This window comes from Alligator sinensis, unplaced genomic scaffold (assembly GCF_000455745.1).
Source record: "Alligator sinensis unplaced genomic scaffold, ASM45574v1 scaffold466_1, whole genome shotgun sequence".
Classification (NCBI taxonomy): Eukaryota; Metazoa; Chordata; order Crocodylia; family Alligatoridae; genus Alligator; species Alligator sinensis.
In genome coordinates this window covers 425,754-450,879 of record NW_005842406.1, presented here as the reverse complement: position 1 = coordinate 450,879, position 25,126 = coordinate 425,754, and the positions used below count along the sequence as shown (strand labels likewise).

At 43.5% G+C, this 25,126-nt stretch overlaps 1 protein-coding gene across 4 annotated transcripts in view; it reads left to right on the top strand.

Annotated features, from left to right (window-relative positions):
* The window catches only part of TAPT1 (transmembrane anterior posterior transformation 1), an 89,356-nt gene that overhangs the window by 32,971 nt on the left and 31,259 nt on the right, over positions 1-25,126 (top strand). For all 4 annotated transcript variants that reach the window (XM_025211430.1, XM_025211427.1, XM_025211426.1 and 1 more), the window contains one exon: positions 20,146-20,308. In XM_025211430.1, coding sequence (XP_025067215.1) covers positions 20,146-20,308 — 163 coding nt within the window. The remainder of the gene's footprint in view (positions 1-20,145; positions 20,309-25,126) is intronic.

The following is a 25,126-nucleotide window of genomic DNA, read 5'->3' as shown; positions in this document are numbered from 1 at the left end:
GGTGGGGTGCAGATAGAGGCCCCCATGGTCAGGGAAGGAGTGGAGCAGGGCATGGGACAGAGCCATGGGCTTCTTCTCTGGGCAGAGGGGCCGACTACTGTTGCTGCGCTTACCCTGGGGGAGGCATGGGTGTCATGTGTCCTCTGGATCTGTGCAGGGGGAAAGGGAGGGCTGCCCAGTGTGGGCCTGGGACTGCACCAACCTCTTCCCAGCAGTGGGGCTGGACTGGGGCTGTGCTTAGGTGGGGGCTGGCAGCAGCAGTCCTGGGAGGAGGGGCTACAGCCACTCCAAAATTTGCCGTTGCCGCCCTCCCCACCCCCCCAGCACCGCTGCCTGCCCTGAGTGAGGCCCCAGCTCAGCCTCCCCACCAGGAAGAGGCTGATGCCCATGCCCCAACCCCAAGCCTGCAGCAGGCAGCCTTCTCTCACCCGGTACGCAGATCCAGGGGGCACGTGCCTCCCCTGAGGGTGCACGCAGAGCTGCCTTCCATGCAGACAAGCCTGTGGCTCTGTTCCCTGCCCCAGCCCCACTCCCTCCCTTACCATGGGGTCCTCAATCTGTCTCCTCCCACGCCCCTTTTCCCCCACCCTTCTCCGACTTACCAGCAGGATGCTGCTCTCCAAGCTACCAGGCTGCATTTCTGGCTGCATGCATGCATGCATGCTGTGGCTGCATGCATGCACATGGCATTTATCAATGACATTATTGGCCCAATCAGCCAAAAAAGCTGATTGCCAATAATGTAAATTTTTCTTTTATTGGTGCTGATACAATATGGACCAATTATATTGGTGCATCTCTAGTAAATAAGTTTACTGTAAGTAAATAAAAATTAATAAAGTATAATAACTTTCAGAATAAAAATCAGATATTAGGTGCTTAGCTTGAATTAGAGTGTGTGTATTAAATATCTGTCCAGGGTGCATTATACAATATATCTATTCTTGATTTTTATACCTCGAAAGCACTGATCTGTAGTAGAGAGAATAGCTGTTAAGGTAGATAGACCATTTGATGAGCTTTTCTTTAATGTCTGCTCCTATATAAACTTTACAGAATCATGCTGCATTTTGAATTGATATATATTTTTTAAAGTTATTAACAGTACCAGATATGGTAATTTAAAACTGTAAAATATACAGCATTATAATTATAATGATTACTTTAATTTTGTTGCTTTTCCTTTTATTTTTGCAAGAAATTTCCTAGTTTTCTATGCAAGATCAGTCCGACCCAGTTGGATGGCCTTTTATTGGGGTGGCCAAGGGAATAGCTATTATAAGAACCTTGTGAGGTGTTGTGAACTATCATTGGAAAACACTCCTCAGTATTCTTGGGCGAAGGGAAAGATGGTTACCTGCTTTTTGCCATCTTATTGCTGTAGAGAGGGGCTATAAAAGAAATACTGTCATTGATCCTTCTTATGATACATTTGGTAGAGACCAATAGCTTGACCTCTTTTAAAATGTGTGTGCGTGTGCACGTACGAACGCACATTATAGAAAAGCAGGTATATACTGCATCCCTTTATTTGTGGAATCAATACCAGTACTAGCCAGATAACTGGCTTTGGATGCTCATATCTCTTAAGGCAGGGGTGGGCAAAATGCTGCCATTCTATCTGGCCTGTGGGGCCCCTAAAAAAATTAGAAAATTAATAGTTATCTTCCCCTGGCTGCCTGTCATGCGGCCCTCGATGGCTTGCCAAAACTCAGTGAGCGGCCCTCCACCCAAAATAATTGCCCACCCCTGTCTTAAGGCTTTTATATTGCAGTGACTTTTGCTGATTTAGAGTTAATTTTGTGCTGGACATCAGTAAATTGAGGCGTTATTGTAGTCTGTTTTACTCATGCGCTAGTAAATGTTAAATAGCTGTAATGGTCCAGCTGTTAGAACAAAGACAGGTTTGGCAAGGACAAATGGCAGTACACAGTGTGCCTGGAGCTATTTTTCTTTGTTCCTAAAATATAGTACAAATGTTATCAAAAAGAAAATATATATATATAAATCTGGTCAGTGTCTGTTGAAGTCTGTGGATTTGTAATTTTCTTTGTTGCACCATTTTGGTGTTCTTAAACTAGTATGAGTCTAGATGCTTGAGTTTAGTTTTTTTCCAGCCAGCAGATGGAGATGGAACTCTTACTACCATGTGAGAGGTACTTAAGACATGTTTAGAATAGCATTTGCATCAAATTTGCATGTCTTAATTGATTTATTTGTTAACTCTTCATTTTCGTAAACAATGTTCTAAAACAGTTTTTCTCATCAGTGTTTTCATTAAACACTTCTGTTTAATGTATACTGAAATGTGTGGCTGTTTAACTGAGGGTACTACTTAACATGGATTTTCTTATTACTGTCATGAATGTAATAATTTTAAGATACCATGAATTTATTATATGCTCAATTAGCTCAACATTTTTTAAAAGGGTAGAGGGAGGCGGAAAACTTAAATGCACCCTAAACTGGTATATATTGCCGTCATGTATTAGTTTATTTACAGCTTTCACCAAAATAGTACAATCAAATGATCAGTAAAAATATTTACCAATAAAATAACAACATTTATATTTATTATAATTTTTATGAAAAGCATGCAGTAAGATTATCTGTTTTACCAGTTTACACAAGATTAAAAAACATAGTGTATGATGATATAAAAGAAAAGGTAAAATAAAGCAGTGCATGATGAAACAAAATGGGGGAATTCTATTTGATTTTGGTGCTTTACTCTTTGTGCAAGTTGCACAAATACACTTAAGGAGTATAAGACCAGGCTCTAAAGAAAAAGCCAAATTTGTTTTTTCTTCATTAGCCCAGAATTTAATATTTCCCATTCATGGAGAGATCAATTTCCCTCGTTTCTTCAAAAAGCAAACAGGACCACACATGATTTTTAAGTCATCTCTCTCATTCTTCCTACGAGAGCATATTCTGTCTAGATATGGAGTCTGACACCAGCCACCCATGACAACTGCAGATAAGAGTGAATCTCAGTTTAGTAAAGGTCCCTCGTTGTTTTTAGTTTTTCATCACAGACGTAGGTTTCTGGGCCAAAGGTGTGTTTTATAGATCTTAAAAAAGGAGAAGTTGAAGACTGCTTCACTGCCATCATATCCGTCTGGATGCTGGCATCTTTAATTCTTAAATTTATGTCTTAAATATGGGGAAATACTGGATCAGTGACTCTCCATTCTTTTCCCAGGCCACTTGTCTGGAGGACAATATAGATATTGTTTAACCATCTAAACCAGGGTTTATTGGGCAAAGGAGAGGCTTCTAGAATGCGTTTGTCCCATGGAGTATGTTGTAAGTGTAAAATATCTAATTTTCAGCTAGTATTTTAGAGTTCGTTATTGAGCTAAGGTGCTCACATTTATCACTCTGGTTTTAGGATGCCTGAGGGCTCCCTCTCCTTACCCCCTGCATAGAATTAGGTAGAAATAGAAGCCACCTTAAAAATAATTAGAAACCTTTTTGGGTTTTGGGTAGACAATAAGGTCACCAACCCAGAGTTCTGCTCCCAAAATAAAATGGATTCTACCTTGGATATATTTCCAAAGACCAATTCCTTGGTTTTGTGTTGATTTTTTTTGAGTTATTTGAGGTGCAGTACTATTGAAAGGCATCCAGTAACCTTGTGACAATTAGTGCTTCATCTGCAGAAAGGAAGAGGGATATGATCCTTCAAAATCATGAGTGTGTGACATTGATTCCATGTTAGCACCTGATTTAGATCATTTAAGAATAAGTTGAAGACTAGCAGAGCAAGCAGACATGCTTGATGTACCCCTTTCTTAGTCTGGAAGCTATTGGGTAATGTCTTCATCAGCAGCAGGGATGAAGGCATAGAGTGCACCCTTAGCAAGTTTGCAGATGACACTAAGCTGGATGGGAGTAGTAGATGCGTTGGAGGGTAGGGCTACGATTCAGAGTGACCTGGACAAATTGGAGGATTGGGCCAAAAGAAATCTCATGAGGTTCATCAAGGACAAGTGCAAAGTCCTGCACTTAGGACGGAACAATCCCATGTACCAGTGCAGGCTGGGGGCTGACTGGCTGGGTAGCAGCTCTGTAGAAAAGGGCCTGGGAGTTGCAGTGGACATCAAGCTGAATGAGCCAGCAGTGTGTCCTTGTTACCAAGAAGGCTGATGGCAGTACTAGGCTGCATTGGTGTTTTGTCAGTAGGTCGAGGAAAGTGATTGTTCCTTCTATTTAGCACTGGTGAGGCCACATCTGGAGTACTGTGTTCAGTTTTGGGCCTCCCATTACAAATTGGAGCGAGTCCAGTGGAGGGCAACAAAAATGGTGAGGGAGCTGGGGGACATAACTTGTGAGGAAAAACTGAGTGAACTGGACTTATTTCGTCTAGAAAAGAGGAGACGGGGGGATTTAATAGCAGCCTTCAACTACCTGAAGGGGGATTCAGAAGAGGATGGAGCTAGACTGTTCTCCGTAGTAGCAGATGATGGAACAAGGAGCAACGGTCTCAAGTTGCAGCAAGGGAAGTTTAGGTTCGATATTAGGAAGAATTTTATCACTAGGAGGGTAATAAAACACTGGAACAGGATCCCCAGAGAGGTGGTGGAAGCTCCGTCCTTGGAGGTTTTCAAAACCTGACTAGACAAAGCTTTGGCTGGGATGGTCTAGTTGGGGGGATACTCCTCCTTTAAGCAGGGGATTGGACTAAATGACCACCTGAGTTTCCCTTCCAACCCAGACTTTCTGTGATTCTGTGGTCAGGGCACCACCAGTCCCATAACACCCTAGATGCTGTGTTTGAGTAGTAAGTGATAAATTGTAAGAGAACTTTGTACATTGATGTTATTGCCAGTTTTTTCCATAATTTTAATGCCAGCAGAATCAAAAGCGTCCTTTGGCAAACTGTAGCTAAACTTGGCTGTAGTTGGCCAAAAATAAATAAATTGTTTATTGTTATTTTCCCCTGTGCCTACCCATAGCTTCATTTGATATTGTTTCTTTTCTCTATCTGTTAATTTTTATAATCTATTTTAATCTTGTGTGTCCCCCCGTCTCCCCCCTGGGGTCCCCTCCCGGGCTCCTAATTCGCCCAGCCCCCAGGGAGCCACGTGACCAGGTGCACTTGTCTGCCCGGCGCGTGAGTTAGCACGGAGTTTGCGCAGAAGGGTGAGCGGGAGGGGCCACAGCCCTACCTGTGAGACCCTAGGATAGGTAGTCACAGTTAGCCAGACTACCACCAGTAAAATGCAGATGGGCATGCACCGCAACCTGAGGGTCTCCTCGGGGTCTGCGGCCCCCGCTTCTGGCTCCTCAGAGGCCTCTACCCAGACAGAGCCTATGGTTCCGGGCTCCATGCAGACAGAACCTCTGCCTCTTGGCTGCATGGGCTGCCTGACACATTTTCAGGCTCTGGGGACTGGGAGCATCGCCACCTCCCCTTGTGAAGTCTGCTCCCTTTTGGGGTCTCTGGTGCGTCAGCTGGCAGAGCTCCAGGTCGCAGTCCAGAGACTGTGTGCCATCAGGGATGTTGAGAGGGAGATAGACTCCTACTACCAGGCCCTCCACTCCCTGGAGGTGGAGGGTATACCAAGGTTGCCTTCTAGGACAAGTAAGGACTCGGGGACCTCCCATGCTGTCCAGCCAAGGGATTGGACCAAGGTGGTCAAGGGCCCCAAGGCCCACCACACCAAGGTCCCCACCCTGCTGGAGCTTTGCAACAGGTACAAACCTCTTGCAGCCCCAGCAGAGCCCGCTAAGCTGCTAGCTCCAGCAGGCAGCACAGGCTCAACTGCAGCTACCGCCCCCGCTCTCCCTAAGACAAAACACAAAGTGTTTGTCATGGGAGACACCATCCTGAGGGGGACTAAGGGGGCAATCTGCTGCCCCACCCCCTTAGCCAGGGAAGTCTGCTGCTTCCTGGGAGCCTGTATCCGAGACATTGCAGAGAAGATTCCTGAGTTCCTCTGGCCCACTGACCACTACCCTATGCTTCTTATCCATGTGGGCACGAATGACCCCGCTTGGAGCAATCCCAGCCAGGTCATGAAGGGATTTGGCATCAGGGCTACAGGGATTTGGGAGCGGGGTTAAATGGGCTGCGGGTGCAGGTGGTGTTTTCTTCGATCCTCTCAGTCTCGGGCTATGGGCTGAGGAGGGAGAGTTGGATTGAGGTAGTAAACTAAAGACTGCGGTGCTGGTGTCATTGGGAAGGCTTCGGCTTCTATGACCACAGTCTGCACTTTGGTGAGAGAGGCAGTGAGCTGCTGGGAAGAGATGGCGCACACCTCTTTCCATTGGGGAGGAGGCTCTTCTCAGCCAGACTGGCTGACTTGCTCGACTGGGCTTTAAACTAAGCCTGTCGGGGGATGGGGGGGACTCCCGCCACTGCTGGCCCACTGAGCAACCCTTGCAAAGCCAGCAGGTCAAGGCACTTAAGGGAGCCCACCTGTGCCCCAGCCCTGGAATGATCTGTGGGCAAGGCAAGGTCCCTTAAAGGGACACTTGCCTGCCTGTACACAAATGCCAGGAGCTTGGGGAATAAACAGGAGGAACTTGTCCTCCTGCTTAACACATAATTATGATGTCATAGAGATAATGGAGACCTGGTGGGACTCCACCCATGACCGGACCACAGGTATAGACGGCCATACCCAGTACAGGGGGGATCAAGTGGACAAAAGGGGCGGGGGTGTAGCTCTCTGTCAGGGAAAGCTACACGTCCCTGCAAGCTGACATTGGCGCCCAGGTTGGACCACTGGAGACCTTCTGGGTTAAAATCCATGGGGAGCGCAACACAGGGGACACAATGGTAGGAGTCTACTACAGACCTACTACCCAGGATCAAGAGCTTGACTGGGAGTTCGCCAGGGAATTGACTGAAGTTGCACGCTCCCGGTGCATGGTTGTCATGGGAGACTTCAACTACCCAGACATCTTGTGGGAAGAGCGCTCGGCCAAATCTGAATGGCCACAAAGCTTTCTCTCGTGCATGGATGAGCTCTATCTGATGCAAGAAGTCAACAGGCTGACGAGTGGTAAAGCGCTGCTCGACCTGGTACTGGCAACAGGGGACGACTTAATCAGTGACCTAATGATTGAAGGGAAGCTGGATGACAGTGACCATGAGCTGATCACCTTTACCATCTGCTGTAAAGCTGGCAAGTCGGTCAGCAATACAGAAGTCCTCAACTTCAAGAAAGCTGACTTTGACAAGCTCAGGAGGCTTGTCAGTGAGGCCCTAAGGGACCATGACCCAAAGGGGAGGGGAGTTCAGGATTAGTGGTTGCTCAAGGGAGCGATCCTGGATGCACAAGCAAAGTCTATTCCATCTCGGAGGAAAGGCAGCAAAAGGGCACAACAACCCCCTTGGCTCTGCAGGGAACTAACGGACCTCCTGTGTCTAAAAAGAAAGACCTACAAAGGATGGTGGACTGGATCCACCTCCAAGGAGGAATATTCTGCAATGGTCCGGGCCTGCAGGGAGTGAACCAGAAAAGCCAAGGCTGCGACCAAACTCCAACTAGGTACAAGTATCAAGGACAATAAAAAGTCCTTTTTTAGATATATAGGGAGCTGGAGGAAAAGCAAGGGCAACATCGGACCCCTGCTAAACCGGATGGGACAACAGACAACTGATGCCCAGGAAAAAGCCAACTTGCTAAATGGGTACTTTGCATCTGTTTTTCACCAGTCCCAAGGGGTGTCCCTGCCCCTTACAGGGTGGGAACGCCCGGGTGAGGGTGATTCCTTACCTTCAATCAGTGCTGATCTCGTGAAGGAACACCTTGAGAGGCTGGACACCTTCAAGTCAGCTGGCCCTGAAGGTTTACACCCCAGGGTACTCAAGGAGCTGGCAAGCACCATAGCTCAGCCCCTGGCATGGATCTTTGAAAACTCCTGGCGCTCTGGTGAAGTGCCCGAAGACTACAAGAAGGCCAATGTGGTGCCTATCTTCAAGAAAGGGAGGAGAGTGGATCCGGCAAACTACAGGCCCATCAGCCTGACCTCTGTCCTGGGGAAGGTCTTAGAAAAGATTATCAAAGAGACCATTCTTAACAGACTGGCCGATGGCAGCATCTTGAGGGATAGCCAGCACTGGGTTGTTGCGAGTGACCAATCTTATTTCCTTTTACAACCAGGTGACCTATCGCCTGGACAAGGGGGAAGAGATTGATGTTGTATATCTTGACTTTAAAAAAGCCTTTGATCTGGTATCCCATGATCACCTCTTAGCAAAACTGGCCAACTGCAACCTCAGCTTCACCACGATCCACTAGCTGGGGAATTGGCTCCATGGTCGGACCCAGAAGGTGGTGGTTGATGGAAGTCAATCGTCATGGTGCTCTGTGACCAGTGGGGTCCCTCAAGGCTCGTCCTTGGGTCAACACTATTCAACGTCTTCATTAGTGATGTGGACATTGGTATCAGAAGTGGACTGGCCAAGTTTGCTGACACCACCAAACTTTGGGGTAAAGCGTCCACACCTGAAGACAGGAGGGCAATCCAGGCTGACCCTGACAGGCTCAGGAAACGGGTGGATGAGAACCTGATGGTGTTTAACACCAAAAAATGCAAGGCTCTCCACCTTCAGAACAAAAATCCACAGCATGCTTATAGTCTTGGCCATGCTACACTGGCTGGTACTATGGAAGAAAGAGACTTGGGGGGTCATGATTGACCACAAGATGAACATGAGCCTTCAATGTGATGCTGCGGCTAGTAAAGCGAGCAAAATGCTAGCTTACATCCATAGATGGTTCTCAAGCAAATCCCAGGGTGTCATTTTCCCGTTGTACTTGGCCGTGGTGAGGCTGCAACTGGGAGTACTGCGTCCAGGTTTGGGCTCCATAACTCAAAAAGTATGTGGAGAACCTTGAGAGAGTGCAGAAGAGAGCCACACGCATGATCAGAGGTCAGGAAAACAGACCTTATGAAGAGAGGCCGAGAGCTATGGGACTCTTCAGCCTGGAAAAGTGTAGGCTCAAGGGTGATCTGGTGGCTGCCTATAAGTTTATAAGGTGCTCACCAGGATCTGGGGGAACGTCTGTTCAGCAGAGCACCCCAGGGGATGACAAAGTCAAATGGTCACAAACTCCTGCCAGACTGTTTCAGGCTGGACATAAGGAAGAACTTCTTTACTGTCCAAGCCCCCAAGGTCTGGAATAGACTGCTGCCGGGGTGGTTCAAGTACCTACTTTGAATGCCTTCAAGAGAAATTTAGATGTTTATCTTGCTGGGATCCTATGATCCCTGCTGACTTCCTGCCCCTGGGGAATCTTCTCAATCCATTGGAAGCTAGTGCAATCATTTTTAGACTTTTATTCCTCCATGGCATATTAAATCATATTTAGATTGAAAACAGTCCTCATCCAACCGGGGTTTGTGCCACTGACCGCTTATTCTGAGCAAAAGTGCTCTCTTCTATGAAGGCATTTCCCAACTGTGGGACAGTTGCATCATTGTGGGTGCATCTACACGTGCTATTAAGGTGACAAAATAAACTGAGGCAGTTTGCACCAGAATCCGCTGCTCCCAGGGGCAGTGTCTACATGTGCGCCCAGGACTGCAGCACTTTGAGCCGGGGTGGAACACCACAAGCTCCCAGGGAGCTAGGGGGCAGCATTGGGCGATGGAGGGGTGGTGGAGGAGAAGTGCTTAAGTGTTGTTAACCCTGCCATTTTCCATGTTGAAAGGGCTCTAGGCTCAGCAATATTATCTCTGTGTGTTCTCTGTATTCTTCCAAAGTTTTATATTGGATATTATAATGGATTGACTCGCCATTTTCACTGTCTTTTTTGTCTTTAGGGAATATTTCTTTTCCTAATCATACTAGAATAAGATGATATTTGGAGACTTTTTTTTTAAGCAGAAAAAAGACAAGATTTTCATTGGTCCTGCAATTGTGACTGCATGTGTGGTTTTTCTTTTCACCTAAGACGAAGTGTTTAAGATGCAAACATCCACTTACATTCTTTTCAAAAATAGTTTTGGGGAAGGAGAGGATACAGATAAAAGCTTGGCAAAAAAAATGAAGGTGCTTTACCTTGTGTTCTGGAGATCTTAAATTACAGTTGGTCACAAGCAAAATAAGTTTGGTCTGAATTCCTGATGTGAAGTGAATCAAAGCACAGTACAAAGCAACCATACAGTTTCACAGTTTAGTACAATTGGCTGTTCTAAGGACTCCTTGATTAACATCAAATTGATGTATCTTGTTTCCTGTAATTGGCTGGGCCTTGGCATGAAATAGAGCTGTACTATGATAGAAATTAGGACTGAGGTGTGATCAAAATGCTTGTGCATCATCCTCTTTTGGTAAGTGGTGCTAAGTAGCTATTTAACAAATAGAGTAAGTTTTATAGCGTGTGTCATGTGTGATGTACAATATATGGTGACCATGATTCTGATATCATTTAAACAGGAGTAACTCCACAAACACTTGAGCCTTTTAAACATCTAGTTAAATAGCCATTTGCTGCAGTACACCTTTTCCTGCATCCATTTTTCCAAATTGACCTTATTTGCTTACTAATGTTAGTATCAAAAGGGTTAGTTAGCAAGTTCATTAAACAAACATTCAGGTTTCTGACTTGAATTAATAGTTTCAAACAGATTTCATTTTGATAAGAGCTCAATATTTTTAGCATTAGCAATAATAAAGTAATATGGCCCTTTTTACAGTGGATTATAGAGAGAACAGATGGCTGGCTATTCTTTGTGCTGAAAGGGAGTTATTGATGTTTTTAATCACTTTGGAATAAAACTTTTATAATTAATTCTGCCTGTAAATAAGATTACAAGTAAATAGCTTAAATTCAGTCTAATCAAATCAGTCATGAAACTTCAAAATGATCACCTTCAGAGAGGAAGACATTCCAGAAATGCTGTTAATGCACTAAATAATGATGAGGAGAGTAAACAGATTAAAAGGCAGTGTTTTGTGATCTTGCCTCTGTTATAAAGATCATTTGAAGGACAGTCACAAATGCAATAAGTTAGTACTCCAAGTCCTACATCTGACAAGTTAGTAAAACTCTATTTAAATCTTGTGTCAAATAATAGTAGAAATGTAATTCACATAAAACAAGCTATTTCTGGAATTCAGTAAGAAACGAACCATAGACAACAAGTGGTTTAGATTATTACCTTTTAGGAGTTAGACATAACAATCAGCTTGCTCTTAGCTGAACATAGACTATAACAGCCAGCATGCATCTGTGGTGTAGATATCACTGAGCTTATACACTTCATCCTCTCACACAACAATTTCACTTTTAATAATCAACACTTCCTCCAGATGATGGGAACAGCTATGGGCACTAAAATGGCCCCACAGTATGCCAACCTTTTTATGAGCCACCTGGAAGAAGACTTACTCAAGAACTGCACCATCAAACCCTTGCTGTACTTACGATATATCGATGACATCTTCATCATTTGGAGTGAGAACCTGGAATCTCTACTTGAGTTCCACCAGAAATTCAACAGTCACCATCCCTCCATCCGACTTTCTTTAGAATACTCCAACACCAACATCCCCTTTTTAGACACAATGATCAGTATCCAGAAGGGTAAAATACAGACCACAGTATACAAGAAACCCACAGACCAACATACATATCTGCACAGAACCAGCAATCACCTGAAACACACCAAAAAAGCTGTGATATACAGCCACGCCCTCAGATACCACCGCATCTGTACTGAAGAGAACACCCGGGATTGCCACCTCACCAATCTTAAAAAGGCTTTCACCCAGCAAGGACACTCCTCCAGAGAGGTAGATCGCACGTTTGAAAGAGCCACCTGGATACCACGTGAAGAACTGCTGCAGTACAGAAGAAAAACACCCACAAATCGCACACCGCTGGTTATGACCTATCACCCATCCCTTGAACCTGTACGGAAAATCCTCAAAAAATTGCAACCCATATTAGAAAAAGACCCTATTCTTAAAAAGATCTTCCCAGAGCCACCCATCCTAGCCTTCAGACAAGCACCGAACCTCGCCAACCTCATCACCAGAAGCAAACTTCCTCAAGTCCAGAACACACCAAAAGGATCCAGACCGTGCCATGACAAGAAATGCAAAACCTGCCCCCACATCTCCACCACCCCCACTATTACTACACCCCACAACAGAGCCATCAGCATCCCAGGATCTTACAGCTGCACCTCCAGGAATGTAGAATACCTCATCCAATGCACCAAATGCCCTGATGGAAGATATGTAGGAGAGACCAGACAACAACTGCGCACCAGAATGAATGCACACCGGAAATCCATCAAAGACAGAAATACCCAATTACCGGTGGGGGCACATTTCTCACAGAAGGGCCACTCTCTCTCCAATCTCTCAGTCCTGATCCTCAAGGGAAACTTGCACACTTCCCAGAGACGAGCCTATGAGCTCCATTTCATCAACCTGCTGGATACTAGAGATCAGGAACTAAACATAGACATTGGATTTTTGATACATTACAGTCTGCCTGGCAACTGACTCCCCAGCCCTGGGCTTGTTTACTTTTCATTCCATCCAGGAAGAGCACACACCAACTGCTGCAGCTTCCTGAGCCTGACAAAGGGTTTTTGAACCCGAAAGCTTGCTTAATAACTATTCTCCAACCATTTGGGTTGGTCTAATAAAAGATATCAAATTCACCCAAGGAACCTTGTCTGCCTATATCCTTAGACCAACACGGCTACAACCTAAACCCCTGCATCTGTGGTGTAGATGCATTGTGAGGGTTCATTTTTACAGCTGATTCACTTTTTAGTATTTGTGTTCCCCTGCTACTGATGACTGTTCCTGTAGTTGAAGAAAAATGTCACGATTTGAAAGTGGCCTATCCAATTATGTTTGGAATGACAGAAATTCTGCACAGCTAATTCCTTTCTCAAGTCATCTTTTTAGTATGTTATTTTATAGTTTTAAAAAATGTCTCTGTTTTGGCCTTTAGGTGATTATAAAATCAAGGAAACCACATATATTATTAAAATGTGTGTATATAAGGAGGAAAAACAAGTAATTGATCATTTCAGAGCACTGCCTATCCAGTTTCCAGCTCTTTTTCTCAAAAAAGCCAGAAGAAAATTTTTAAGTTTCTTACTCAACTAGTAGTTAAGGTCTGTTGCTACACAAGTGCTGTTTTCCACAGGGTTTTTTGTTTTGTGGGGGGGAGCTTATTTTTCAAAAAGCTCTTTCAGTTTTTCTTTTGTGTACTGATGGCATAGAAGTATCAGTTTATTTGTACAATTTCAAGTGGCAGACAGAGTGAGTCTATCCTGCTGGCAGTGTATAAGACTGTCGGGCTACATTCCTTACCTTTCATAGCATGAGTGTCTGACCCCCACCATCTTCTTTGTCATTAAATAGGTTTAGAAGACAATGACCCCTTTTTTCCTTCCACCTCTAGGAGTGTTTAATGTATTCAGTGTGGTAATGACCAGGCATTTATTAATTTGTAATTTATCATGCGATATTCATATACCAAGGAATCCAGTTCTCAAAAACTGTTTGCACCCAGAGAGCTCTGGAAAAAACCCTTCAAAACTGGAGTTTGGTTTGAATGCCATTATTAAATTGCTGCTAATAACATGGCAATAATATAGCGGTGACAGAAGACAAAGCAAGTATACTGAGTATAAATGAGCATAGCAAGTACGAAACAATGTTGCATATGTATTAGTGAGATTTAGGACAGGATTTTTTCTATGAACTGCAAATTACCTTGTCAGACTCCATATTGAGACAGCTAATTGCCTGATGCAACACAAGCTTGTAGTTGCTTGTTTTTATAACTCCTTAAAGTTTTTGATTAGTAAGGATGGGGATGAATTAGTAAGGAAATGGATGAATCTGGGCACCACACTCAACAAGGACATGGGAAAGCTTGAGAGAGTCTAAAGAAGAGCCACCCATAGAATCAGAGACTTGCACAGCAAGCACTACAAGGAAAGGCTGAGGGACCTGGGACTCTTCAGCCTCAAAAAGAGAAGGCTGAGAGGGGACTTGGTAGCAGCTTACCACTACATCAGCGAGCGACTGTTCACCAAGGTATCCTAGGGGAAAACCAGGAGTAATGGCCACAAACTCCTGGAAGACCTCTTCAGACTTAACACTAGGAAAAACTTCAGTTAGGGTGTCTAGACTGTGGAATAGACTCCCTGCAGAGGCAGTGCAATCACCTACCCTAGAAATCTTCAAGGAGAGACTAGATCCAGGGTCAGCAACCCCTGGCACATGTGCTGAGCATGGCACACGAGACCATTTTGTTTAGCATGTGACCACCAGCCTGGACTCTAGGCAGCTGCTGCCAGCCACAGTGTCTGGGCTGCTCCCACGATGGCTGGCAGCAGCTACTCCAGAGCCTGGGCCAGCTGCAGCCTGGAGGCTGCAAACAGCTGCTGCCTCCCTGCCTCAGCCGACGGGCACAGTGCCAGCACCTGTTGCCTTCCCAGAGCCCAGGATGGGAGACAGCTGGGGCCAGGGCAGGGAGGCAGAAGCTGTTTGCAGCCTCCTGACTGCAGCCTGCCCAGGTTCTGGGTAGCTCTTGATAGCCACGAGGTCTGGGTTGCTCCCAGCAGGCATCTGGGAGGATGCAAGCCCTGCTGCAAGTAGCCCAGGATCTATGGCTGGCAGCAGCTACCCAGAGCCTGGGCCGGCCTCAGCCGGGCGGCTGCAAACAGCTGCTGCCTCCCCTGCCCCAGCCCTGGCTGCCTCACAGCCACAACCCAGGCCAGGCAGCAGGTGCCGGTGATGCTCCCCACCATGCTGCCTTCCCCCACCACCTCTGCAGAGCAGCGTGTGGAACCTGGCGTGGCAGGACACTGGGGTGGCACATGAAAGCTGCCTGTTGCTCTGGCCACACTTCCCCTGAAGGTGGGGGCAGCAGTGAGGGGCACAACCCTGTGCTGCTGCCCCCGTGCACACAGGGGGTGCGACCAGGATAGCGTGCAGTGGCAGGCAGCTTCCCTGTGCAGCCCTTCTGTGCGCTGCTGTTCTAGGTTGCACGCGCTGTGCTCCAGGAGGGCAGCAGGGCCGGGAGTGCAGCCTCTGTGACTTGGGAGTGGTGGCACACTGAAGTCTTATTTATTGTCACCAGGCTTTCAATTTTTAGAAAATCTTGTATTTTACCATAAAAAAGGCAGTGTTTATGATTATTAATTATACTAATATGCTATGCATCCTGCCATGTACCCCCTACCCTCATTTTGTTCTGGCATGCTGGCACTCCAGCCCCTTCCAAGGTAGACATTGTGGGTTTTTTGGCACTCTGGTCAAAAAATGTTGCCTACCCCTGGACTAGATGGTCACTTTGGTGGGGGTCACCTGAGTAAGTGTGAGTTATCTTACCTGACTAGTGCAGGGGGGCTGGACCCGATAATCTTGCGAGGTCCCTTCCAGCTTTACAATCTATGAATTGGGACAAAATGGTGGTGGGAATATTTAAATATTTGCAGTTGGTAAATGTGTGAATCATTATTTTATAATAAAAACAATAAATTTGGTGAACACAAGCTGAGAAATTTATGCCTGCAAGCTTTGTGCATTTGTGTGTGTTGCATGGTGATAGAGCAGTTATAAATGGGAATTAATGGATTAATGGATGTACTTCCTTACATACATACTGTAGCAGGCTCCAGGCACAGTCGTGATACCTCCTGGTGGCCATGTGACTCCTGCCCCAATCTGGGTCCTTGGGATTCCTTTCCTTTCACCTCAACTGCCATACCTTTGATGCAACTTCTATAGAGTTTAGGGAGGCTGTCCCAGAGTGAGACCACAGTTCAGCTTAGCCTGACCCTTGGCCACTAAATTGTGGCCCTTCTGGCCTTATTACTGCCTCAGTGCACCAGTAGTCTTATGGGTGGTGCTTGTGGCCTCTGCTCTCCCCTGTAGCCACACCCATGCCTCACAGGTGTTGCTCTTCATTCAAAAACCAGCTTGTATGGGCTTCAGCTCTCTTGGGTTTAGCTTGCTGGTTGCTCTAGCTGTGAACTCCTAAGCCTCAGCCCACTTGCACTTGTCTAGCTTCTCAGTTCTAGCCCACTCTTGGTTGTGCCTCAGTCTCACAAGGTGCAGGCTCTGGCCGTTTTGGCTCTTGCCTGCTCCCCTGTTGCTTACTTGGGACACAGGCTCTGGCCCTCTTGCCCCTTAGCCCTCCCCATCTCGCCCTTTGGGTGTGCAGTCCCTTAGCCTGCCCTGTCTTGACCTTGGAACCTGAAGTGCCTTCCAGGCATCCATGGGTAGCCTCTACTCCTCCCCTAAACCTACAACGTAGTTGTCCTGTCAAACTTGATTAGAAATAAATGCAAGCAAACTGCTTCACAACTAAAGTTATCCCCTAAAGCCTCCCCTTAGAGAGAGGAGAAGTTATCCCCTAAAGTTCATAACTAAAGTTATCCCCTAAAGTTTAAAATTAACTAAGTGGGTGTTCTGCTGTAATATTTGGATCTGTGACTGCATATGAGCATACACACTATTGTTGGGTGCAGATCAGACTGTCTTGTCTCAGTATGAAATCCAACTAATTATAAATCTGAGGTCAATGTATATAACCAATTAAGTTATTTCTTGAGTATAGAACATTGGAATAAATTTCTAATGCCCTAGAATGACTCTAGACTAGAATGCCCTGCTATTGTTGGGTCTTTTAAAAAGGTGCTCTTCTGAAGTTCACCAGTGTACCCAGTTTGAATTGACTAAGGATATATTGGGAGTGCTGAGGCTTTCAGGACACCTTTACATCTGAATCGAGAAAAATCCTGAGAGAATTTATAGCCACCATAATTTCTTTGCATGAATTCTTTTTTTATAAAGCCCCAAGTATTTCAGTGCCGAGACAGAAATGCTGTATTACTTTGTGATAACCAGTCTTACAACTTGAATAGAACATTTGGAATAGCAGGTGTTCCTAGTGGATCATTCACAAACCACAAATTGTTTATATAAGCAACTTTCCAGATACTAGTTCGTTACAAATTTATGAAAACCAGATTCATGAACCTATGAATTACTATGAATAAAAAGGGACTTAATCTCCTGAATATATTAGTTGGATATACTCCTAGTATTAGAAGTGACTGAATTCCTGCCAAGTCAAAGCAGTCAAATGTATTTACTTTGAGACTTTTGGACAGCTTTTGCATTGAGCTGGACTGATGCTTCCTCAGTTTCTACCTTATATCTTCACAATATTTGTGTCATTGAAATAGACATGCAGGCTGCATATACATGTTGAAATGACCTGGGAGAGAATTCTCCTTATTTTCTTCTCCTGGTAGAAAAATTTACCAGGAGGTGCCTCAACAGACATTCAAGTGCTAAGCCTTTAAAAGGCAGAGAGCTTGTAGTGCTGATGCTATACCGCTAGGTGGCCCCTGTGGGTACACCTCAGCATGTTTTGCAGGCTTCCTTAGTCTGCCTGGTGACAGATGACAACTTCACAGAGCATCCATGATTAGCTGACCCAGACTGCTCATTCAGCCCATGAAACAGTGAAGGATTGTAAAGGGGACTTATTCTGCTCCCTTCTTGGCTGGAGTAGTAGAGTCCAGTCCAACTAATACACTAGGAGAAACTGAATATCTCTACGTGGCCAGGGATGCTGCATACAGCTCTTTATGGCACTGGGTTTGGTCTCTAGGTCTAAAGCCTAATTTAAGAGAGCAATCCTTCAAGTTGCTCATCGGTAATCCTGTCTTTTAATGCACAAAAACGGAATATATGTGTAAATATAGATAGATATATCTATAGACAGATATAGATATCAACATTTGGTGAAGAATAGTACAGACCGTACAGAGTTTTTCTTGGATTGATTTTTTTTTTTTTTTTTTTTTTTTTTTTAAAGGCCACCCACTGCTTCCACATCTTCAAAATCTTGTGTTAATGCAGTTTTAGTGTAACTGTCATAAGCTGTCAGACTGGGGAAGTAGAAGGTCACAAAAAAGGACAAGTGGTTCCAATGAACCACTGCTTCATTAAAGCTGCCAAGTACATGCAGCCTTAGTGCATGCTTGAGAACATGAATCCATGGGAACACTCAGCAGAAACAGCAATAATTATAGGGGGTTTTTGAGGAGGAAAGAGCTTTTATATAAAATATGCATTATCTTATACGTAGCGTGTATATTTCAAACCCCCTGTTCCCTGCAGGTCTGTTCCTAGCATCTTATGAAGTAAGCTGTTGCTTACAAAAGCTCTTGTCTCTCTGAATTGGTTAATCTATAAGATGCCAATGCCTTGCCTCATGCGTGTAATATATTAAAGCTGCAGTAAGTAGTGCTTTTCTACAAAAGCAGGATATCTTATTTTAAAATTGAATTGATGTTCATTGTGACCTTATTTTATGTTACAGTAGCATCCAAAAGCACAAATCAGGTTTGGAGTTATTTTCTACTAGATTCTGTACTGGCATCACTAATGGTATTGGTCAAACTCCTAGGAGCTCACAGGCAACTTCATGTAACAGACAGGTGAGGGACAATAGTGGAGGGGAAAGAAAGGATGGTAACAGAAATGGAAACATGAGTTTAAATAAGCTGACATACATTGCTGAGCAATTTACTAGATTGGTAATCCATCAGTAAATAATAGCAGACAGTGTGTGCTTTTATAAATGCCTTATTTAAAACAAGGCAGACAAGGTTCTGTTAACAAAAGCAGCTGCAACTCTTTTCCTTAATTTACTCAAAGTCAGATATGCAAATTCAAAGGGGGAGTGTTTGTTTTGCACTGTGTAATTGAGTACAATAAGGTACCAGTTCATTGTAGTTGGTTTTTTGTTTTGTTATTTTTTAATGTATCAGTCATAGTTTCTCTGTTACTTTGGCACAGAATGACTTATCTATGTACAAATATACATTTGACTAATTGGTTTCTCTCTTCCTGGTATTTTCGTTACTTCCAGTTAAGCTTTAAAGTGAGTATGCAAAGGCTGGTGTATGCTTGGAAATCTGCCAGAATAGTTTTTCCAGAATAATTATGCCTGAAAAAGCCCCTTAATGGACTGGAATCAAGAGTGCCTTTTCTGATTTCAGTTTAATTTATTTGGAAAAGGGCATGTTTAGTTTAAACTTTTATAATGTAGACAAAAACTGACTCTTCATTCCAGTATTGTCTGTTAGCTCAAGCTCTGTTCCAGAACCATTTTTAAATCGGTGCAGAAAAATCAACCTCAAGAAAATTTATTTTATCCTTCAAATCAATTTTAGCCTGTTTTTTTTTTTTTTACTTGAGAAATGGAATGCAAATCCCTCAAGTTTTCCTGACTTATTAAAAATAGGCTTATTTAATTTTAGGGCAGCGATTATTCCTAAATATATTTGGCACTATATATTCCTAATTCCTAAATATATGGCACTCTAATGCATAACTTTATAGCTCAGTTTGTAAAAATCCTTAAATCTTTAGTACCCAATTGGTGTTAAATAGTTACTGTAAGTACTGACTACAGTACTTACTACAGTCCAGTTTCTTAACTTCATCATGCTAAACACAAATTTTCTGTGGCTTGAGCTCTGGGGAAATTGATGTATATTGTATAGCTTTAGTTTGTACAGTTAGACTGAATGGTTGATACTTGTAAGATAGAAAATGGCAAGAAAATGCTGTGCTCTGTATGTATTAGCTACATATATCCAGGAGCAGTAGCCTTAGGACTCTTGCGTTTCGTGTACGTTTGAGACTGCTGTAGAATCCTAGTACCAAAAGAAGGGATGGAATTAGGTAGGTATAATAGGAGTAGGATTTGCTCCAGTCCCCCAGCATGTGTTTCATAGTGCAGTCTGAAAGCTGTTTCATTTCCTTTTCTTATAGTCAAACAAGAATGGCTACTTCTGTAATGAAAGAGATCAAATTAACATGTGGAGTGGTCTAGAATAAAAAGCTAAATAAAAGCAAATATAGCTAGATTCTTACCTTAATGCCTGGTGCCTTGACAGCTGGGAGAGAAAAGAGCTCTTGCAAGTCAATGATCTATAATTTTGTGTAATTATTCCTGGTACACTTTTTGGCTTTTAAGACCAGCAGTAAGCCGAATTTTTAAACAATACATATTCTTAGCCAACTGTCTGTGTCAGTGCCTATCAACTTAATGGCTTTTGTATTTTGTGGCTGTATAATGTATGGTAGAATTGATTTTGTACTTTATATTTCAGTGATAGGCGTTTGCTGCAGCCTGCTCAGGTATGTGACATTTTCAAAGGAGTTATATTGGTCATCTGCTACTTCATGATGCACTATGTTGACTACTCTATGATGTACCATCTGATAAGAGGACAGTCTGTCATAAAGCTATACATCATCTACAACATGCTAGAGGTAAGGGCATTTTTATCAAAAGTAAATGTCAAACCATGTTTCCTCTGGGTTTTCTAGTATTAGTCTACTTTTTGTATTTTGAGTCTGTTACATTTCTTTAATTAAATCAGTGTAAAAAAATTAATATACACCTAGAAGTTTAATAAGTTGTTCAAGATATTATCATATGTATATCTTTTAATTGCTGCTTCTGTTAAAATAGCACAAATACCTTCATATACAGTCTGTTTTCTGTAGAAAGTTCAGTTAATTGAGTTAAATTGAGAGAGATCATTTAAAATAATTCCTTTCCTGAAATCTTAACTGCCAGTCAGAATATGATATTTGGGAGGGGGTAGAAATCCAGATAAGAGCTGCAAAGAGACATTTTGCTTCAATAGCAATAAAGGGTCTTTGGAAGAGTAGAGAAATTCATAGGAAAAAAACAGAAAAGTAGGCTGAAAGGGATCTCAGGTCATCCTCTAGTCTACCCTCTCCTTGAGGCAGGATTATCCCTATTTAAACTATCTTAAACAAGTGTCTGTCTTATGTGTTCTTAAACAATTCAGGAACAACCGTCTTGCACAACTACCAGATACAATGCCCAAAATACAAAAACATCTGAACTTGCCACAAATAAAGAAAGGGAGTGAGGGCACTGGCAATGTTTTGCCACTGCAAGGACAGGAAGTAATTGTTAAAAATGTACTCGAAGTCCATCTTTTATTAGACCAACTAAATAGCTGGAAAAATTGTTCTTTGCAAGATTTCGAGTACAAACACCCTTCTTCAAGAACAACAAAATCTCTGTGTGCTTGGAGAAAGGTGTTTGTACCCGAAAGCTTGCAAAGAACAATTTTTTCCAACTAGTTAGTTGGTCTAATAAAATATATGGTCTAATAAAGAGATGGGCAGATGAGAATAGGATGGAAATCAATGCAGACAAGAGCAGGATACTGCATCTAGGGAGAAGGAACCAGCAACACACCTATAGGCTGGGGAAAACCCTTCTCATTGGCACAGAAGCGGAAAGGGACCTTGGAGTCATTGTTGACTCTAGGTTGAACATGAGCCACCAATGCGAGAAGCTGTCAGTAAGGTTAACTGCACCTTGTCATGCATCCACAGATACATCACAAGCGTGTCCAGGGAGATCATCCTCCCCCTCTATGCATCATTGGTCAGACTGCAGTTGGAGTACTGCATCCAGTTTTGGGTGCAGCACTTCAAGAGAAATGTGGCTAGCATTGAGAGGGTCCAGAGGAGGTCCACTCGCATGATCGGGGGCAGCAGGGCAGGCCATATGAAGAGAGACTAGAGGGCCTGAATATATTCACCCTCCACAGGAGAAGGCTGAGGGGGGATCTGGTGGCTGTCTACAAATTCATCAGGGGGGATCAGCAGGGAATAGGAGATGTCCTATTTCCCCAGGCACCACACGGGGTAACTAGCAATAACGGCCGCAAGTTAATAGAGAGCAGGTTCAGGCTAGACATCGGGAGGCATTACTTTACAGTTAGGGTGGCTAGGACCTGGAACCAACTTCCAAGGGAAGTGGTTGTGGCTCCTACCTTTGGGGTCTTTAAGAGGAGGCTGGATAGACACCTGGCTGGGGTCATATGACTGCAGCATCCGTTCCTGCCCAAGGCAGGGGGTCAGACTTGATGATCTATTTAGGTCCCTTCTGACCCTAGCTACTATGATACTGTATCACGTTTCCCCCAGACAACCTTGTCTGCCTCTGTCCTTAGACCAACACAGCTACAAGCAACAACCCTCAAGAGGTCCAGGAAGAGAACCATGTGCCCAGCTACAGAGGAAGACAAAACCCACCAGTAAATGCCAATTTGATGGGGGCAGGGTGTTAAATTGCTTCCAAATTCCTGATATGGGGATTGGTTTGACCCTGAGAGGAGTTAAGCCTTCACCCCCATACTGCTGCCTGCCCCGGCCAGCAATATCTGGATTCCAGCAGGAGCATTGGCACACCCCAGTCAAAATCCTCAGCCATGGCTGCGACCAGTACTCAATGTTTCTGAACGGGGTGTGGGGAAGGGAAAGAAAAACCTGACATCTGTAGCAATAGGAGGGGGAAAAAATCTTGCTTGGCCTCGTGGCTACTAGTTGCATGGGATAAACAACCTTCACTTTGCACTGCAACCTGGGAACCACAAACCTGAACTGGAGAGCCAGAACTCCCTTTTCTGTCATTCTGTCTCCTCTCTAATTTTATCCCAACTCCTTTAATCTTTTATAATGAAGCCATGTTACTACAGTGCTTATTTGTGTGTTAAGGAGGAGAGCTATGAGCTAACATTTTACCATAGGTTAGGCTCTTTTGGGTAGGCTATGGTTTGTCTATAATATGGAGATTTTTGATTCTAAACGCTAGTTATTCTCTCATGTTGTTTGAAAACATGAAATAAGGATCACACTTTATCACCATACTAGGTTAATGCACTTCTTGAAATGTGTTGCATGTGAGCCACCTCCAGATATGTAATTGTGAAGGCTTAGTTTTTTGCGTCTGATTTATTTTTTTAATACATTTTCCAGTGAACTGAGAAATCAGATTGTTGAATTAGGATGGCAAGATCTTGTGCATTTTAAAGATCTAGGACAAGGGTTTCCAACCTATGTCCCATGGGCCAGATCTGGTATGTGGAGCCCCATAATCCAATCCCTGTTCTGCCCCTTTGACCCACATGCTGTGCCAGATGGCCCCACACCACGTAGCACTCGCTGGGGCCAATGTCCTGGACTGGCCCTGTGCCATTCATCAAGCCCCAGGGCCTGATGAGTTTGACCCCTGCTTTAGGGGTTATTCATTCCCTATGCCATTTTTAATCTATGATGATAAGGATGATTATCACATAGTGAGTAATGCTTAATGCCATACAGCTTAATGCTACTCAAAATAGCCCTTCTGTCTGTAACCATTTCCAAGTGCTGAGCAAATACAGTAAGGAATTTTTCTAGTAGGCTTAAAAAATCTACAAAATTTATCTCAGTGGATTAGAAGGCATGTGAATCACTGGGGGGAAGCAGTTGAGATTTGCCTTCATCCAGGACCAAACAGAAGCAATTACCATTTTCTAACTGAATAATGCAGAGCAAGGAAGGAATCTCTGCTGCCTGGAATTCTCTGTTCAGCTTTTTGGAGAAAAGTGGGAGTCTCACACTGCTCATAACCACTGTCAAAAATCTATTTGATTTCAGTGCAGCGGGATCAAGCTAAAATCCATTTAATTTGCATTATCTGTCTCACAAGTTTTAGTGTCTAGTAGCAGGGCAGAGTACTTCTTGCAGCACCTCTTGCACATCTAGTCACATCCAGAGTGTCAGCAGAAAACAGAATGCTTCAGTCCTATAAAATACAGTTGCTTTCAGGACAGCTAAATACTTGTACTGCTGTAGTCTGGGTAAAGTTGCCTTACAGACTGTAGTCAATTCAGTATTTTTCAGTTTAAAAAAATGCAATAACTAGTCTTACAAGTACATCCTAATTGTTTAATTTCAAACTCAAAAGTTGGAGTGTTTAATATGGAAAAATGATTAAACTGACAAAGATATTTACAATGTCTTGATGTTTTCGGCTATCTCTGAGTCAGAGAAAAATGGATATGCTAGAAGTGCAAAAACTTTCCATTTGTGTGCTGAATGCCCCAAGTAAGTATGCTGAGGGGCGCATTCAGCACCATTGGCTTAAAATGACACTCTTCTTTTTTTAGATTCAGACCCACCGGCTCCTGCTCCTTAGGAACACCCAGCGTGCGTTATGCTGGTGACACCTCACTCACCATGGAACTCTGCTGGAGCCGGCATATAGGGGTTAGGTAAGTCGACTTGAGAAAACAGCCAACAATATTGCGTGGTGTTTTTAATCGTTCCAGTCTCATAGCACTTAAACTCATTTTAAAATAACCAAAAAAAAAAGCTTTTTAAAATCCCCGCAATATTGTGGAGAAAACCAAACTTACCTGACTCTCTAAGCATTATATAGTGGGTGCGCGTCACCAGGCATGATAGGGTATCACTGAGCAGGAGCCAATGGGTGTTGCCTATCTTCAGTTTGACAAGTGAATAGCCGAAAACAATGCCATTGTAAATATGCTTTTCAAGAACTACTCTTCCTAATATAAAGTTTAGAAGTTATAATAGGGAAATGGTAAAATTTCCTATAATGCTATAAAAGCGGCTGATGGCGTGCTAAATGCTGTTCTTAGGCAGCATACGTGGGCATTCAGTATTTAACTTCCCTATTTCTGTTGTTTTTGTCAATTATGTACCTTTTAAAGCTTTTATAATTGAGTGGATGTTGGCTTGAGTGAGTTTTGCTTAATTTTATTGTTTTTGTTCGAAGTTGCTCTTCAATAACTTCAAAATTTAGACCCTTTAACTAGCAGCAGGTAAAATGTAGCACTGATGACAGGGTAACTGTTGTGAAGCAGAAAGCTTTTTAGTTAATGTGAAATGGTATGGTATTTGCTCATATCTTCTATTCTACTCTGATATCCATTGCATAGTGCTTTTGTGTCTAACTTAATTTACAAAATAAGCATTAAAGGGAAAGTTAATTACTACAGTTTAATAAGTGATGCTAATAGTTTTATCATATGCATCTCTACTTTGGTCAGATTCATAAGTAAGAGAAAATTCATCAAGAATTAAGGGTTCCATTGCTGTTCCTCTGAACTTCCTCTTGCTGGGCAAGATATTTAATTCTGCAGTTCTGAGACCTACATACCATATTTACCAGAATACAAGACAACTTTTAATTTAAGACAACACTTCCCTAATCATTTGTTTTAATTTTCCATGTATAGAATATAATAAGTG